General features: G+C 38.0%; 1 protein-coding gene and 2 long non-coding RNA genes across 3 annotated transcripts; 2 read left to right on the top strand and 1 right to left on the bottom strand.

The window, feature by feature from the left end:
* Window positions 1–134: 134 nt before the first annotated feature.
* Window positions 135–4,808, bottom strand: LOC136278082 (uncharacterized). The gene is made up of 4 exons (XR_010716177.1): window positions 4,536–4,808; window positions 3,928–3,990; window positions 1,726–1,832; window positions 135–282 (listed from the first exon to the last, which is right to left on the bottom strand). It is a non-coding gene; the product is annotated as an uncharacterized lncRNA (long non-coding RNA).
* Window positions 1,670–2,670, top strand: LOC131795087 (uncharacterized). The gene is made up of 2 exons (XR_009341018.2): window positions 1,670–1,964; window positions 2,062–2,670. It is a non-coding gene; the product is annotated as an uncharacterized lncRNA (long non-coding RNA).
* A 5,521-nt stretch (window positions 4,809–10,329) lies between the features above and the next one.
* LOC131795068 (COMM domain-containing protein 5) lies at window positions 10,330–14,602 on the top strand. The gene is made up of 6 exons (XM_059112632.2): window positions 10,330–10,480; window positions 11,132–11,321; window positions 12,193–12,243; window positions 12,860–12,955; window positions 13,389–13,464; window positions 14,026–14,602. Exons 1-6 carry the CDS (start codon window positions 10,336–10,338, stop codon window positions 14,125–14,127), a joined length of 660 nt encoding a protein of 219 aa, XP_058968615.1. The 5' UTR covers window positions 10,330–10,335; the 3' UTR covers window positions 14,128–14,602.
* The last annotated feature ends 212 nt before the right edge of the window (window positions 14,603–14,814 follow it).

Below are 14,814 nucleotides of genomic sequence, written 5' to 3'. Positions count from 1 at the left end.
TTCAGGCACAAGATATAGCTTTTTACTTTCAACACAAAATTTTAAATCCTTATTTATGGTTTTCCTTTTTGATGCAAATAATAATCATTTTAACAGCACTTAACCAATGCAAAAATCTGAAATATAAGCCCTCACTTGTGAGGAGAAAATTTTAATTTCCCATCACTAGGTATTCAATTTTCTTGAGTAACTAAATCTGGTCATCTGGATGAAATTCCTTGTGGTTCTTCCTTGGGCAGAGTTGATTTCCCCCCATTCAGTCAAGGCCTGCCTGTAAACCTCCTGTGAAGGAATTTGGGAGGGGTGTGAGATCGTTTCCACTACAAGGGCAGGTAATAAAGTCTTAGTTGTTGCCTTAAGTAGGTATTCTTTAAAAAAATTCTGGTAAGCTGTGTAATTCAGATCAATGGTGATTTGCAAAATACACTAGTTGTACAGAGCTTAAGTGTTGTGTTTTCTTCAGATGTCTGAAGCTATTCATAGATGCAAAATTGAATAATTATTTCTTAGATTTGTATGCAATCTGGTATTTGTAAACTGCTTGCTGTTGATTGTGATTGCTGGGTTAATCATGTTGACTTGTATTTGCATTTTTCATTCAATCCAAGAAAATTTAGATAAATTTTGAAGATTTGTATTTGTTTTTTTTTTTAAATTTTAAGCCTCCAACATAATTTATTACATAGATTTGTATGTGAATTTGCTATTGCTGCTTGCTGTTAACCCTTTATCTTCCAGAAATGATCAAAATGTTACTTCTCGTTATATTTATACATCATCAGCAAATAGGCAACGAGAATACTTAGTTACTTGATAGAAGTTGTCATCTTGATATAACCCCAAAGTCTTGCAACTAATTTACAAGGAAATGTGGAACAGATAGAGGGGAGAGTTAATAATCAGATCTTAGGAGTTGAGGGGTTAATTGTGATATTGCAGCAGGTTAGAACTGATTGATTAGATTTGTTTAGGAATTCAGAATCTGTAACATTGCTGATTTTCAATTGTGATTGCTGGCTTCATCGTGTTGACTTGTATTTGCATTTTTCATTCGCTTGAAGTAATTTTAGTCACAGATTTTTGAAGAATTATATATTTTTACTATTTAGCATCTAACATATATAACATTGCTTTTATCCATTTTAAACCCATTTTATATCTGTAATGTTTACAAAATCTTCATTAAAGGACGGTATTTTGACAGTGGTACGTGTCGAAGCATTGTGCATTTGTGTGATCTGCTTTCAAAGTAGGGCGTCAAGGATAACGAAGGAATGCCTTCATGGGTTTTTTCCAGAAAGGGAAGAACAGTGGATTCTTTTTTCTGCTCAAAGAAGTCACTGAGACTCTTAGCATCCTATTATAGTCCAAGGTTTTCAACCCCACCTAACTATTCGGTGTTGCATTCAGTATTCCATAACCAGCTCGAATAACTATAGTATGGTGAATGAGGCTTTTCCCTCAGACAACACCGAAGAGTGCTTTTACTTACGGTACCAAAGAACACTAAAAAGAGAACTTTAAGGCAGGAGGGTAAGACAAATTTTACTTTCGAAGTAATAGATCGGAGCAACTGCAGAATACCCGGCCACTCATTTACATGTCATTGAATAAGAATACCGTCTATTGTGTTATGTCTCGATCTTTAAAGCCTCCCGACACATGTAAGTGAGGCGGAACAAAGTGGCCGGGTATTCTGCAGTTTAGCAAATAGGGATTTCATACCTTAAAGAAAACTCACTGAGTTTTTGCTTAAACCCTTGTTCATAGCGTGAAATACAACACCGCCCGTTGGAGAAGTCGTGTTCGTTCGTGTTACGAGCTTGGGGTAACTGTGGTTCAGATAGAGGAGTAACGCAGTTACAAACAAAGGTAATCTCTAAAAGGTCACACAAGAATAGCTTTGAACTAAAGCGGAATTCGAGAAAGCCAGGTTAACTCTTGAGAGAGGAGAGAGTTCACCCGTGAGTAAGAGCCACGATTGGATCTTGACTTTGTTTATCTATAGAGTATTTTCTACGCCTTTTTCTAAATATTCGTGTTTCGGGTTCATATTGTTAGGAATTCGGCCACGTTGCGAAAATGAACGTGCTGTGGGCAATCATTTGGCTTCTTTGTCTCTGGTTTCTCGCTTGGCCCATTGGATTTTTTTGCGCTGGTTGGTACGTGTGCCTTTCACCATTTGAAGCTTGCATCGATGCCATGAAAGGAATTACAGAGCTTTTAATGCGTGGCGTCAAATTACCGCTTGAAGTGGCCCAACACATGGTCGAAGGAAAGCAAGGCTGGTAGTTGGAGCTCGATGCCCCCCTAGTTTAGAGTTTATCTTTGTGGAGTATAATATATGTAAGAGAAGATGCACCTATGGGACGTTAGAACGATAGTATATGTAAATGCTTGATATCTACATTCGCTGATGTAACAACTGCAGTGCTTTGAAAGGACACCGGTATGGGAATGATACACTCGTGTTTCCTGAAACCAATCAAATTATCTCAAGTGTATCACTGTAATGAATTTATCCTCAAAAACCTACTGCAAACTTTTGTAGCTTTTAACTCTTCAATCCTAATGAGATTATCTGGACTAAAACAGGGCTTTATATCACCATCTCATTCTTATTTTTTGCATGATTGGCGTAGCTTTTGAATAAAATTTACACAAAGACAACAGTTTTCGGACGCGTTCAAATTTAAATTGTAATAACCTCGTTCGTTTCCACCGATCTTTTGCTTTTATGTTTCTTAAGCATTTCCAAGGAATTTTTTTTATTACCTTAATATAATTTAATCGAAATATTTAATCCTGTAATGGCAGGTTGAAGCCTTTTTGCGAACAAAGCTAACTACGAAAGACTGTTTACTCGTCAAAGCGATATGCAAATTGTTCTGATCATTTGGAGGTTTCGTTTATCCTTCCAGTCCAAGTAATCATTTTATAAATGAAAAAATCTCAATATCGATGTTTATTCGACCTTTTTTTAACCTTGCAAGCGGTAACGAATTAAATGAGCTAAGATATTTCGTAAATGTAAGCTAATAATTTAAATTTTATTCCTTCGGCGGTCACGTTTCCTTCACGAGTGTACACATGTCACGCAAGCTTTATGGAACGAGAACTGCAAATGACGAGGCAGGCGGCAGTGTGAAGTTACCATGGTAGAAAAAGTGATCATTTGAGACTTTTTCAAAGGCGTTTCAGGTTTTATTTTGTCATCCTATTCATTGAAATATTATTGACTGAGACATAATATCAGCTTAGCAAGTTACTAATGGCAGAAGCCCTTGACAATCAGATGGTCAGAGAGGTAAATTGAAAACGTATAACGGTATTCAAACTCGAAAGAGATGTCTCTTTGCAACTTTCAGAGGATTGTTTCTTCCGCGAGGGCTTGCCCAATCCTTCACACTTCCGGGATTTGTCTCGAAACTGAAATTTTATCTTTGTTTTTGGAGGGAGGCAGGCTTCTTTCGGATGTTTATTCCTTTTTCGAATTATTTTTCAGAGTCAATTGAGGAACACGAACTTCGTGCAAAGACAATTCTGCGAAATAACTTTATTGGCAACTGCACGAGAGTAAAAATGTCGGATTAAAAAATTCGGATCGCAAAATAACGCAAAAATAAGAGAAAACAAACAAACAAACTCGAAAATTTAAAGTGAAAAAAAGGAAATCGATTACCCAGCCTCCCGTCTTATAACTTTCTTATGGTCCGTTCCGTGACGGAAATCGATACAGCATGCGCGTGTCATAGGCAGCCAGTAATCATATGACTATGCTCTCTACGAACATCTTAAAACTGGTAAAACTATTGCAATTCATATTCAAGAAATACTGAGCTTGTATAAGGCCAAAATGGATATGCATAACCTACTCAAAGTCCGTTGCTGTACGCAGTCATGCAGGCATTAAAGTCGTTGCGTTACCGTATGATGCTGTATGTTGGGATGATGACGGACAGCACAACTCGTGACTCGCGTAAGTCCCAGCTGAAGTGGAAGGCAGGCGAATTGTTAGTCGCTGAAAAACTAAAACTTTCTGAGTGAGACCGATTCCTTCCATTCTTTGCGGGATGTTCATGTTTTGATTTATCGACTCACCAACTGCAAGAGGAGGTGGGTTAATTTTTGATTGTTTTTTTTTTTATTTTTAATCTTCACCATTCCAATGCAACCGAAGGAGATGGCAGTTACAAAACACTACAATCACAAATTACACAGAGCGGTTACGAACCATAATGAAAAACCATAAGCGAGGAAATGATCTTTGAACTGATCGTTTAAAACGACAAATTACATTCGCTTATGGCGCAGTCTACTTTAGATAAGATTACAAAATTTCATAACAGAACCACAGGCAGACAACCCTGTGGGTCGTCACTTATTTGATACGCTTGTTGAACTCTTACATTGTTTGTAATTTGCAACCGTCGATCTCGGCTAGACGGTAGTGATCCCGATAAATGTTTCATAAATACCGCAAATCGAAACATTTCATCCCCAAAATGACAGTCAGATAAATAAAGTTTACTTACCTTCGTTTTTCTTTGTCGTCTCGAGTGATTTTGCGGGGTTTTGGGACGGTTGGTTCCCCACTTTGCACTGATGCCCTTCCAAAGGCAAAGGAAAAACACAAGGCGTGCAACTTCCAGGACCGTCTGGGCCGAAAGCCTCCAGAACTTCGCCGAATTTCTTCCGCTTCCAAATGTCGCTCACCTCCCTCACCTCAACTTCGGGCACGTTAAATTCGGTAAACGTGTTAGAGCCAAGCCAAAAATCAGTGCAATTGCACGCCTCTAACCACCTAAAAAGCCTTCTCGATTTTCGACATCCGGAAGCGGGGGAATTGGGAAGGGGGAAATCTTCATTCCCCTACCCTCACCCTCTCCTTATTTTTGACCGTCGACCGCCCCCTCGGTACAAATTGATTTCTCTCCCCAGCCTTAAGCTGCCATTAAAATTAAAGATGACGGCCATAATTTTCGTTATGAAATTACTGAGCACTCGCTCACCAAAATTACGCCTGCTCTACAGGCTAACCCACATCTAACCCATGAGAACTGTTAATGAATTTATAATCATGGTAATTAAAGAGCTTAACTGCGGTTAAATCCTTAGTGAAGACCCTGCGATTGGGAAATTGCGTGTATGTCTCAAATTGCCTTGCTGAGCCGTCAAAAATGTGAGAAATTAAAAGGAAATATCTGGAATGATAACAGTAAACGATTTTCTCCCATGCAGGAGGGAAACTCCTCGATCGGAGGACGTCCACTGAGCCTAGACAAGACAAATAACTCAATTACAGCGCAGGCTGAGCCGATTTGAAACAGTTCAACAATCAATTCTTACATAGTTTGTAATGGATGGAAAGAAGATTCTTTGGGGGATCGTCTGGTTCTTTTTCCTAATCTTGATAGCCTGGCCAATAGGATTCTTTTGTGCTGGTTGGTACGTGTGCTTGTCCCCATTTGAGGCGTGCATCGATGGAATGAAGAGCTTGACAGCGTTACTGATGAAAGGCGTGACTCTACCATTTGACATCACGCATCGCATAATTAAAGGCCAAAGTTATTCGAAGATTTGATCATTTATTGAAATGAGATAACGATAAAAAAAAAATGGTATTTACGTAATTGGAAGAATTTTGCGGGATGGCTACGAGATATTGAATTAAGTAAAGAAGAAGAATTGTATTTGTAGCAAAGAACACCTAGTGCTCTAAGCTCTAGACTCACGCTATTTTTACTCCTGTCACTTGTAACTTTAGTTACCCCTCGCTTGTGCACATTCTAGTGGCACCAGTGCTAATAATTCTCTTTATCGGAAGAAGTTGTTTGAAACCTGATTCACCTTAACTGGGAATTGCCACTTAGCTTCGTGAAAAACCCTTACCTCACCATGGCATTTAGATGTGGATTACAATCCCTTTATTTGTAAAAAAGTCTAATTGAATTTGAAAAGGTTCTTATTAAAAATAGAAAGATAAAAAGAAAAGAGTATAGTCAGGTGATCATGTTAGCGTCGAACCAGGATTTGCAGGCGAGGATGGGGCGAGGGGGAAGGCGGGAAGAAAAATAGCAAAAAGCGAGAAAAGGCGTTTCACTCGCGACTAGTACTAGCTCGTTTTTTTTTTCTTCCAACCCAGTACCCAGAACAATTCATCGATATCAGAGTTATAATTGGCACACATCAAAATACAGGCTGCATGATTTTGGAGCTTCTGAAGCTTTTCGGAGAGACCACTGCCACAGTCACCCCATACAAAACTACAATAATTAACATATGGCTGAACTAGGGAAGTCGGAGAATTTTGGTCGTGTTCCACTAGAATTTACCTGATCCACTATATGGCTTTGCAGCATTCTTAAGATCCTCCCTCATTTGCAGTCAATTTTCTTAGCCATCCCATTACTCTGTTAGAATCAACTTACTCCTCCCCCACCGTTCCCCCCTGAAAACCATGCATTTTCCTCAACCCTCCCCCCCCCAGTAATCGGTACTAACCCTTAGGGCAGTTGTTCAGTAATAAAGCAGGAGGGTAGCCTTTCCAGCTCGGACAAAAACACCCCTCCTTCATTGCCCTAAATTATAGAGAGGAGCAGCTCACATTGCACAAATAGCGAATCAAATATGTCATTTAACACTGATATCGTTCGATAGGTGAGTACAGTTTCAGTTAAATTTTTTCGCTTTATTTTTTCTTGTAAAAAATTTCTAGAAAGGTAGTGCAATACTGACGACACCAACGGGAGATAGTGATTTAATGACAGTCAAACTCAACTAAAGCAGGAGGCTAACGCATCTGCTATAAAAGAGAAGTACAACCCTTAAAAAACAGATGAATCCACAACTAATATGCTGTGACAAGAGAATGCTTTTCGAATACCGGTCATGTGCGTAGCTACATAGTTGCAATCTCAATAAAAGTACAACTGACATAAGATAAAAAATTTATCAATGTACAATTTTTTACTAAATGAGATTGATGAAAAGATTTTTAGAATTCGTATAAATACATTAATTGTTTATTGAAACAAAATGAAATTCAAGTAGCTTAGGTTTCCCTTTTTTTATCACCATCCAGCTTTACCCTCTACCATATGCTTTGCGACCTCTAACGGTAACATTACACCCTTCATAAGGAGCTCTGTGACGGCCTTGATGGCATCGACGCAGGCTTCAATCGGCGACAAACACACGTACCAACCAGCACAGAAGAACCCAACAGGCCAAGCGAGAAACCAGAGAACGAGAAACCAAATGATTGCCCACAGAACATTCATGTCTTCGTTGTCACTTCACTCCTCTTCAAACTGTCTCGACTGACTGCAAACGTTAGAGGAAGTTAAAGAAGGCAATTAATCAAATTTTCAGCCACATTCCCGGAGACAATATTCGATTAAGAACATTGAGTATTGTAAGTGATCCGGAATTGGATTGTGTTTATACTTTAGTTAGCTCTGTGATTGCATGGTCGATACTTTTACCAACTTTTCTACTAATCAAATGAAAAACCATATAACCAATCTTGACGCCACGTTTTGTTAATTTTAGCTCCTTGTGATATCTTCATTTTATTATGATATTGGTTTCATTAAACAAAATCGCTGGAAATATGAGGATTCTGTGTTCCCTGAGGAGGCTCGTGTTTCAGTGCAGAAAACGAGTCAGGTTAGGCTGTACTACCGCCCATTCAAGTCCATTTAAAATATCATTTAGAGAAATAGAATCGTGATAACGATACTGACTTTGAATAGTCTTTAATTTATGGTGCTGTCATAGTATTTTGTGGTGAAACAGTTCACACGCTAATTTGCCCCGCTTCAGGGGTCTTTTCCTCTACCGACCCGAAAGCGCTTAAGGTGCAGGGTAAGGAGGGAGACTGGACCATAGGAACGGATAGTTAAAGCTGAGTAAGGGTCACAAGTGTTTGTTTCTCTTTTGAAAGAGCAACCAACTTTTCGTAAATCATTTTCAAATATGAAAACAGTCGAGTATGAACCCGCCATTTTGAGAACTTAGTAACCTGGCCACACAAGCGCAGGTCTGAAACGGCTTGCTGCTCTGATAGCGAAAAAAAAAAGTTGTCAACATTTTAGTCATAAGTGGCTTTATTTGCAGCTTTTCATTGTTCAAGGAAATCGCTAAACTTCGCTATGTCGCAAGTAGGTCGTTAGGCCAGGTTTTAGGAATGATAAAAAATAGCTGCCTCTCAGTGTAGATGATTTGGATGTCAGACAATTTCGGATTGGGTTGAATTACTCTTGAGAACCTTACAGAGCAGTCAGTGTAATATTTTCATACATACTTTTCTTGGTGGAGATAAAAAGTACACGGTTTCTAAAGAACTATTCTCTTTGTTAGGACGCGAACAAATCGTGACTAACTAAATTTCGGATATTCGTTACTCTGCAGCTTCAACCGTTAATTACTATCTCCAATTTCAAGTCTCTTGTTTATGTTTGACGTGTTTCCAGGGTTTTTAATCTGCCCCTGGGAATCTCAGCAGATGGTCATTAATTTTTCCATGCAATAGAATAATAAAAAAAACTCTCATTAACACCACCAGAAAATATTTAAATCTGCCACCAGTCAGAGCCTTCCGTACTGAAAGACAATGGCCGTCGACGGCGGCGCTGTTGCCATTTTGACGGACATTTGTTGATTAAGTCATTTTTACTCAATATTGAAAAATGCATGATTTTTTGGACTCGCCTTTCACATGAAAAAAAAAATGGAAAATGGCCTTAACGTTAGATTTTCTGCGTTACTTTGTGACGAATGATCGAGCGGCAGACACGACAGTTTGATAAAATTGCAAGGGTCAAGCTTTCTGGCTCAAAACAGTTATCAACTTGTTATCTTATCTAATTCGCAGAGTCAATACCATGTAAACATAATGATCCACCTCACGATTTGTGTACCTCAGCCAGCCGTCTAGAAGTGTCAAGAACATTTTAACGGCCGCAGGGTCATGGTAGCCTAATTTATTCATCGTGTGTGAAATCTTTGGGGTTAGGAAGGAGCCCTCAATGTTGTCGTTATCATGTTATGTTAGGGTTATCGGCTGGTCATTTAGCTGTTATTTGCTGAAACTTATATCCCCTCGTTAGACAATTCAGAAGTACTAAAGTATTGATCGTCGAGACTATTTCGGCTTCACTGCATTTGCACTACATCTGACGGTCACGAACTTCCCAGCGCCAGACGACTGTAACCATGAAATTAAAATACAGCGGTGCTTTTACTCAACTGCCCTAGGCGAAAACCTTTAAATGCGAAAAAGTAAATAAGACTGAAGAAATTATGAGACGAATTATCAGTTAAAATGCGTTTTAAATTGCTTCAATGAATCAGCAGCTTACAAAGCTAAATTCTCGCCATCACTCAAGTACGCGTAATAAATTCAATTTACAGAATAAAAATATTCAATTTACCTTGTTTTCGCTCGCTATGATTTGGCTCTCCCGGGAGATAGTTAGACGCCAAACGACTTTACGTGCTAACGTCTTTTCTCGCAAACACAACGTCAATAAATGAGATATGATAATGCTATCCCTCTGATGCAAATTGACTTTTTCTAGAAGAGTGTCACGCCCAATATGTAAATATTGTCATATGTTGAAACAATAACTCCAAAAGACTAGTGTTGTCCTGAGAAATCTTGTCCCAATCATCCCGAAAATGAATTTTTGACGAAAAGGTTCGTTCAGCGAGGTAAAGAATATGAATTCCGATTTTTATAACCATGAAAATCCGAGGTATAATTGTGGCTGGCTGGCTTAATGAAATTCAACGTTCATAAATCATTTAATACAATGCAGTAATACTGAACAAAGGAGCAAGTCGTCGTACTGTTTTTGCTTTTGTTTTATATCAGCCACAAGGGGCGATTTTAAAGCAGCTCGCCAAGAGGGTAAGAAATTTCCGATACAAAGAAAGAAAAATACACTTTGAGATGAAACAGCTTGCTAGTAACAAGTTAGGCGGGCAATCAGTTGATTAGATATGCTTCTATTAAATAGTTACCATCGATTTAAATAATATTTTCCGCAGATTAAGATACCAGCAGTATTCCATCCTGGTTACTCAGCCAAATTAGGAGCGTTTGAGAGCAAACAATTTGCAATTTTTACCGAGTGACCACGTGGTTGTGCCTTCGTGTCAAAGTTTCAAGGAGTACTTTAAAAAGTTATCAAGCGTACATGTAAAATAAAATGGTGTAGACGAGGAAGGTGGGTGCGTTAGATGATATGCGGGGAGGGGGAGGGAGGGGGAGTATGTTGGACCAAGAGAAAGGGAGGCTGGGAGGCCTGGATCGAGGGGAAATCCAAGATGGCGCGTGAACGCGCTAGTTCTGCATTAACTCCTTTGACGGAAACTACTTTGTTTGTAGGTCCAAAAATTCCAGATGAAATCAAACGAATGATACCTCATCTAACAAAGATAGATAAGGCCTTATTCAGAAAGATTTTACAAGGTAGGTTGGCGGAGGATCCCCCTAAATTATCATTATAGCATTTGGCTATTCAAGTCTCTATATATTTTTATGCCAGGGGAGGTCATATCAAGGACTCGTTTGAAACTTACATCATAAATCTCAGGGTCTTTCTTATTATATTGATTTACTTTTGCTGACTAAGTATGAGAAAAATGTGTTTCTTCGTTGTAGCTACGTTTTTCACCCATAAATAATGCGTAATAATGTTTTGTAGCACTCTGGAACCACACAGTTGTATTTCACTTGACTACGGTCATATTTGTCAACGATAACGATCAATTAACACAGAATTGATTTTTAGTTATTCTCCTCTAGATTAGAGATATGATGTCATCTGACTGTAATTAAGCCGAAATTCAAATTAGCTGGCTTTACTAAATTTTCACAAGTTTCCTCTACCCTACGTATGATCCCCAATTAGGGATCACTATCTTACAATCCTAGACAGGAATAAAAGAAACAACCATAGGTCTTCATCTCCTGTGAAGCTGAGTAAGAGTTGCACTGAGAACATATGAAAGAATACTATAACATTGGCATCACTTAACCATAGGGGCAGGGGAAGGGAGAGTGCATACAAATGTTACATTCATTTTGAGTCCCTGAGTTCTTGTCTTCGGCTCTTGGCAGTTATTATTTCAGTTTTGGAGGGAAAAGTTCCTGATGATGGTCTGCTCCAGAAGCTTCAGTCAGAAACTGTAACAGAGGATGTTATATCCTCTCTATATGCTGGGCTGTACTCACTATTGCGCAGTGCTCTGCGTTTGCCCCAGACATCTTTAAAACCAGAACAGTTTAAGGCAGACCTTGGAGAACTGAAGTAAGTAAGCTCTTGAAACCTTTGATTTATATATCACAAGCAATTTTAATCACTGAATGTGCTAATAATACTAACTTTAACCCTAATTCCTGGAAATGATGATCAGGTAACTTCTCTGTACGATTTCTATACATTATCTTGTAGTTATGTAATGAGAATACTCAAACGTATCAGTTAGAAATTTGTTATCTTGATCTAACATCAAAATTCTTGTAACTAATTTACAAGGAAATGTGTAGCAGCAAGAGGGGAGAGTGCTCTAATAGGCCCTTTGAGGAGAGTTTACTAATTTCTAGGGTCATTTAGGAGAAGGATAGGCTAATTAGTAATGAGGGTGTAAAAAAAAGATTTTGATATGGGCCAAAATGTGTTTATGACTTTTCTTTGGGCCATCATCCAGCTCTAATGAAAGTTGTTTATAGCATGGATTTCTTGGGTAGGAAAGCTACAATATTCATGATGCACAAATATACATGTAGTTTATAAAGCAAGGCTATTCAGCCCAAGCGAAAAACAACACTTTAGTTTTTGTTAAGAGGAAGAAAGTGGAGGCGCAGCTTATCATAGCATTCAGCAGTTTTTGCTTAATTTTGATTTCATGTTTTTACACTTACCTTGAGAATTGTGTCAGTTAACACCATTATACAGAACTCTGTAGTTCTCTTTTAGTTCTCTAGGAGAAAGGCAGTGTTCATGCCAGTGAGTCTCTCTTTTTATTTTTAACAATAATTCATGTGTGTACATGTCTACCCTTGCATCTACCTGTGCTTGATTCAACCTGTTAGCCTGGAATTTATAAAATTTCAAATCCTTCCTTATGCTTGAATGACTTCTCATGGTACCAAACTGGTTTTATTGTTTTGTCTGAAAGGATTCCTACTGAATTAATTCCTGATCTCTCAAGCATTGTGTTTGGAGAAAAGTAAGTGTGTTTTTAAAATTTTGTGAAGTTTTACTCTGTTTATTAGGCAAATGCCTCTTTGCTTTTGTGGACTGGTAACCATAAAATCTTAGATGTATGGATAAATGAGATATTAAAGAAATGTTTCACAATGATTCCATGAGCACTTGTTGGATATGAGGTGGTAAATATAACCAATCTTACATCCAATTTTGTATTACAGGGTGAAAGGAATAATTGTTTTTTTAGTTTTCATTGATTGAATCCTTAATGTGTGAATGGTTTGTAGGCTTTTTACATCTCCACAACAGTTGGTGCAATACATTTCGATATTAGGTGACTCTAAATATGAGCTGATTACCAGAATTGATGTGAACCAATCAGAGCACTAGAAATACTTTATTTACAGTTGAGAAATTACCAATAATCTGTGGTGCAATTTGATATTCTCATTTGTTTGCATGTGTTTTTTTTTCAGAGTGTGATAGTTCCAAAAATACTTATTTATATAAAGAAAACACTTGCATCCAATTTGCTTCATATAGACTGATCTGGGATGTAGCAACAAATAAATACCAAGTTACTGTATCGTGAAAGATTATGGATGCATATTTTTTATCAATATCTTATTTTGTAGAAGACCGGCATTTGATGCAGCTGCTCTTCAAAACAGAAATCACCTTCCAACTTTAGATTCACTGCGATGGCGAGTCGATGTTGCTATATCCACAAGGTAAGTCCAGGTTATCATCTGGTGATGAATTGATGAATTGATTTTATTTTATTTATTATTTGAAAAATTAAACTTCTCCTAACATGAAGTAAATAAGTTGCAAAACTGTAGGGACATTTTTATGTTTCCACACACTCTTCCTGACATAGAGAGATGGGAAGATGGTGAAAATTTTATCAGTGTGAGTCAATGCTCAACTTTTGAATGAGTTTCTTTGCAACTATGTTGAGAGGCTTATTACATACCAGCAACCATTTTTTCTTCCTGTAGTCTACATAGTATTTATAATGGGTGACAGAAGGTTTGAATGTGATGCGTGATTAAGGCCAAAACCAATTTGTCTAAAATGTAATCAGAACCACCCCCCTCCTCCTCCCCTCCTCTAGCTTTCTCTTTATAAGGTTTATGCAGTGTTACTGGTATTATTTTTCAGTGCCCTGAACAGAGTGTTGGAACCAACAGTGCTTATGGAGCTGAAGCTCAGTGATGGAAAGGTCCATACATTTGAGGTACAGGTGTATGTGGTTAATTATTTCGTGGTCCCACATTCATTTTATTGCAACATTGCTTAAACAAAAAATGCCAATATTTGTTTTTACTCGTAACTGCGAGGAGCCTTGTTTGTGAATTGTTATTGTTGTTTTTTCAAAAGATTGACTTAAGTTTTATTTTGTGATTATCAAAAAATTAGACTGCTCTTATAGAACATAGATTGAATAAAAACAACATCATGAAAGAGGTGTTAAATTATTTTTTTTGTGGGATGGGAGGGGTAGGAGGAGTGTCTAGCAAGATTGCATAAAGTTGATGGAGTCCATTGACCCTTCAGTGAACATGTTAAGTCCTTTCTTGCCAATAAGGAGAAAAAAGGAAGCCAATGAGTTGGTAGCCATAGTGAAGTTTTATGCTGAGAGGGTACTATATGGGCTGTTGTCTTTTTTGGATAGGCTTGTTAATGACCCCAGTCTTAATTTAGCTCCCAGACTTCTTGACCTGGGTCAACTGGGCTGACTGTCAGCCCACAGGCCACCCAGTCTCAAATCATGCTGATTTAATTTCTCTTATTACAGGTGTCCTTGTCCAAATTTCATGAGTTACGTTATAATGTGGCATATGTGTTGAAAGAAATGGAGGAAATTGAGAAAAAGAGCATTTTGAAGATACAAGATTAATTTTCAGCCTCTAACAGTATAGGTAGGCTAGGAAGCTATAATCTGTTGTTTAGTGGCCAGTATTTGATTTAATAGAGAGCAAAAGGATAATATGTTTGTGAGATGTGGACAGTGGCTGAAAGTAGAGAGTTCTTTTCCCAAGCTTGATACAGATCTTGTGTCTGTGAAGCTGAGAAATTTGCTTTCTAGTGTGCAATTGTGCCAAAGTAGGTGTACTCGCCTTCCAATTACTTTTCATTTGTCTGTGCTCAACTTTCCTCTCGCCAAGTTGCTTCCTGACAAAATCAAGTAACACTGAATGCCTGCACTATCTTAGTAACGTGTTATTGTGTTAATCAGGCTGGAGAGCAGCAAGACTCGTGAAACAACCACAGAATTTGACTAGTTATGGTTTACTTGTCATTGTTCCAAGGGAGGGTTTGCAGTGTGCTTATTGTTCTTTTAGTTGACAATAGCAAAATTTTGTGCTGGAGAATCATGGCGTCTTCTTGTATTTTTCAGATTACTCTAAAATTTGTTGTACAAAAGTTAGAAATAATCATGTGTTGAGAGACCATTTCAATCTTAATTTAGACAAACCCAAATAGTTTTTTTAAGAAATAAAGCAAAAATTGATGGAATAAAAAGGTGCATGCTAGTTTTAAACACAGCTAGAAAGTTAAATATAACACAGTGTGGGTATACTGT

This window comes from Pocillopora verrucosa, chromosome 14 (assembly GCF_036669915.1).
Source record: "Pocillopora verrucosa isolate sample1 chromosome 14, ASM3666991v2, whole genome shotgun sequence".
Lineage (NCBI taxonomy): Eukaryota > Metazoa > Cnidaria > Anthozoa > Scleractinia > Pocilloporidae > Pocillopora > Pocillopora verrucosa.
The sequence above is the reverse complement of the archived record's forward strand: the minus strand, read 5'-3'. Positions and strand labels throughout refer to the sequence as shown.

Bases quoted from the DNA above. Each gene is read 5' to 3' on its own strand.
- LOC131795068 (XM_059112632.2), top strand. From the start codon at position 10,336: ATGGCGCGTGAACGCGCTAGTTCTGCATTAACTCCTTTGACGGAAACT. The intron at 10,481-11,131 runs GTAGGTTGGCGG...GGCTCTTGGCAG, and splicing joins ATTCAGAAAGATTTTACAAG to TTATTATTTCAGTTTTGGAG. The intron at 11,322-12,192 runs GTAAGTAAGCTC...TTTGTCTGAAAG, and splicing joins GCAGACCTTGGAGAACTGAA to GATTCCTACTGAATTAATTC.